The sequence below is a fragment of the Limulus polyphemus genome, unplaced genomic scaffold (genome assembly GCF_000517525.1).
Source record: "Limulus polyphemus unplaced genomic scaffold, Limulus_polyphemus-2.1.2 Scaffold2347, whole genome shotgun sequence".
NCBI classification, from domain to species: domain Eukaryota; kingdom Metazoa; phylum Arthropoda; class Merostomata; order Xiphosura; family Limulidae; genus Limulus; species Limulus polyphemus.
The window spans coordinates 20143-22063 of NW_013667957.1; the positions used below are offsets into that span (position 1 = coordinate 20143).

Genomic DNA, 1921 nt, shown 5'->3' on the forward strand with positions numbered 1-1921 from the left:
ATGTTATAATGTGACGGTCAATCCCACTATTCATTGGTAAAAGAGTAGCCCAAGAGTTGGCGGTGGGTGGTGATGACTAGCTGCCTTCCCTCTAGTCTTACACTGCTAAATTAGGGACGGCTAGCACAGATAGCCCTTATGTATCTTTGCGCGAAATTAAAAAAAAAAGAAGAAAAATTGGGTGAATATGATTTGTCTTCTGTGGAGAACCTTAGATTTTTTTCTAGAATATTTCAACATGCATTTAAACACTTAGATGTTCACAAGCTAAGGATTTGGGTGGATCATGTTAAGCGCTTTGCAACTGTTCCTTTATTTAAGAAAATATTGAAAATGGTTCAAGTGTACAATACTTTATATTTTTCAGTATTTTCATATTTGTGATTTGTTCTTTAGAAAAAAAATACAACAAAAACCAATAACTCGTGAGTAACAGAAAAAAATAATTTATGTATTTGTGTTTTTTTGAAAATATTTCATGTATTGTTCTACTCTCAGACAAATTATTAATGTACGATTGTTGTTACTGGTTTTATGTTTTGATTTTCTCTCCCAGTCTGGTGGGCTTTAGTAATGAAAATTCATAGAACAAGATATTCAATACAAGTTTGTAAGAAAAATTATTTTTACAGTGATAGATTAAACTCAAGACATTTTGAAGAATGTGGTGCATGTGATTGCATATTGAAGTTTGATTTTGTAAAATCACTTACCTTTTTTTTTGGTAACTTATTTTTTTGTGTATAATTAGGTGTAGTTTCAACAGTTGTACAAGACTCCCCTCATAAGATATTTATTGGAGGGTTACCTAACTATCTGAATGAAGATCAGGTAAAAAAATTTCAGAATTTTTACTTGGGATTATTACACAGGTAGTATTAAGTCATCAAGAAATTAATGTCGCATTTTTGGAACACTTTCATTAATTGCCCCTCAAAAACATGCATCATGTGTAATAGTTAAATGAACAGCCTAAATGTCACGTTAGTGTAGCCTATATAATGTGTAAAGCTTAGTATATTCTAATCCTTTATAGTGATGGCACACGACGAGACACACATTCGGCATTTAATGCTGTTTGAATACAAGAAGAGAAACAATGCTTCTGTAGCCACAAAGAATATCAAAAAAGTTTACGGAAATGCTTTGAACATTCGTAGGTGTCAACGATGGTTCAGCAAATTTCGTTCAGGTGACTTTAGGTTTAAAAACTGTGATGGCAGGAGACAACATATTGGAATTGATATTGATGCTCTGAAGACGCTTGTTGAATCTAACCCAAGGCAACACCCTCTTGAAATGGCCCTGAAATTGCATGCCTCTCATGAAACAATATGTAAACATCTAAGGAATATGGGAAACCTCCACAAAGAAGGTGTTTGGGTGCCTCACAATCTCTTCGATGATCATCGATTCCAACGTGTGAACGTTGCTTCGTCTCTTCTGGCATGTAATGCTCGTGAACCATTTTTGGACAGAATTGTCACTGGTGATGAAAAATGGATTCTCTATGCGAATACTAAAAGCCAAAAACAATGGCTCAGTCCTAGATAAAAACCACTTCTGACCCCAAAATCTGGACTCCATCCACAGAAAGTGATGCTTTGCATTTGGTGGGACATCAAAGGAGTAATTAATTTCAAACTCCTCAATCCACAGTGAACTGTCAATGCAAAGATCTATAGTCAACAACTGGAATGTTTCAAATCAAGCCTTTCATCAGAAATGTGGCATGTTTGATACAATATAAGATTATGGAGTTGGGTTGGGAAGTTCTCCCCCACCCACCATATTCTCCAGATAGGCCACCATCAGATTACCATATTTTTCAATTGCTGCAACACCATCTTCAAGGGAAAATTTATGTAAATGTGGAAGGTGTTAAAGAGGACATTGAAATGTTATTTGCTTCAAAACCAAA

At 34.9% G+C, this 1921-nt stretch overlaps 1 protein-coding gene across 1 annotated transcript in view; it reads left to right on the forward strand.

Annotated features, from left to right (window-relative positions):
* The window catches only part of LOC106466695 (splicing factor U2AF 50 kDa subunit-like), a 41078-nt gene that overhangs the window by 19334 nt on the left and 19823 nt on the right, over positions 1-1921 (forward strand). The window contains exon 7 of the mRNA XM_013926992.2: positions 752-831. Coding sequence (XP_013782446.1) covers positions 752-831 — 80 coding nt within the window. The remainder of the gene's footprint in view (positions 1-751; positions 832-1921) is intronic.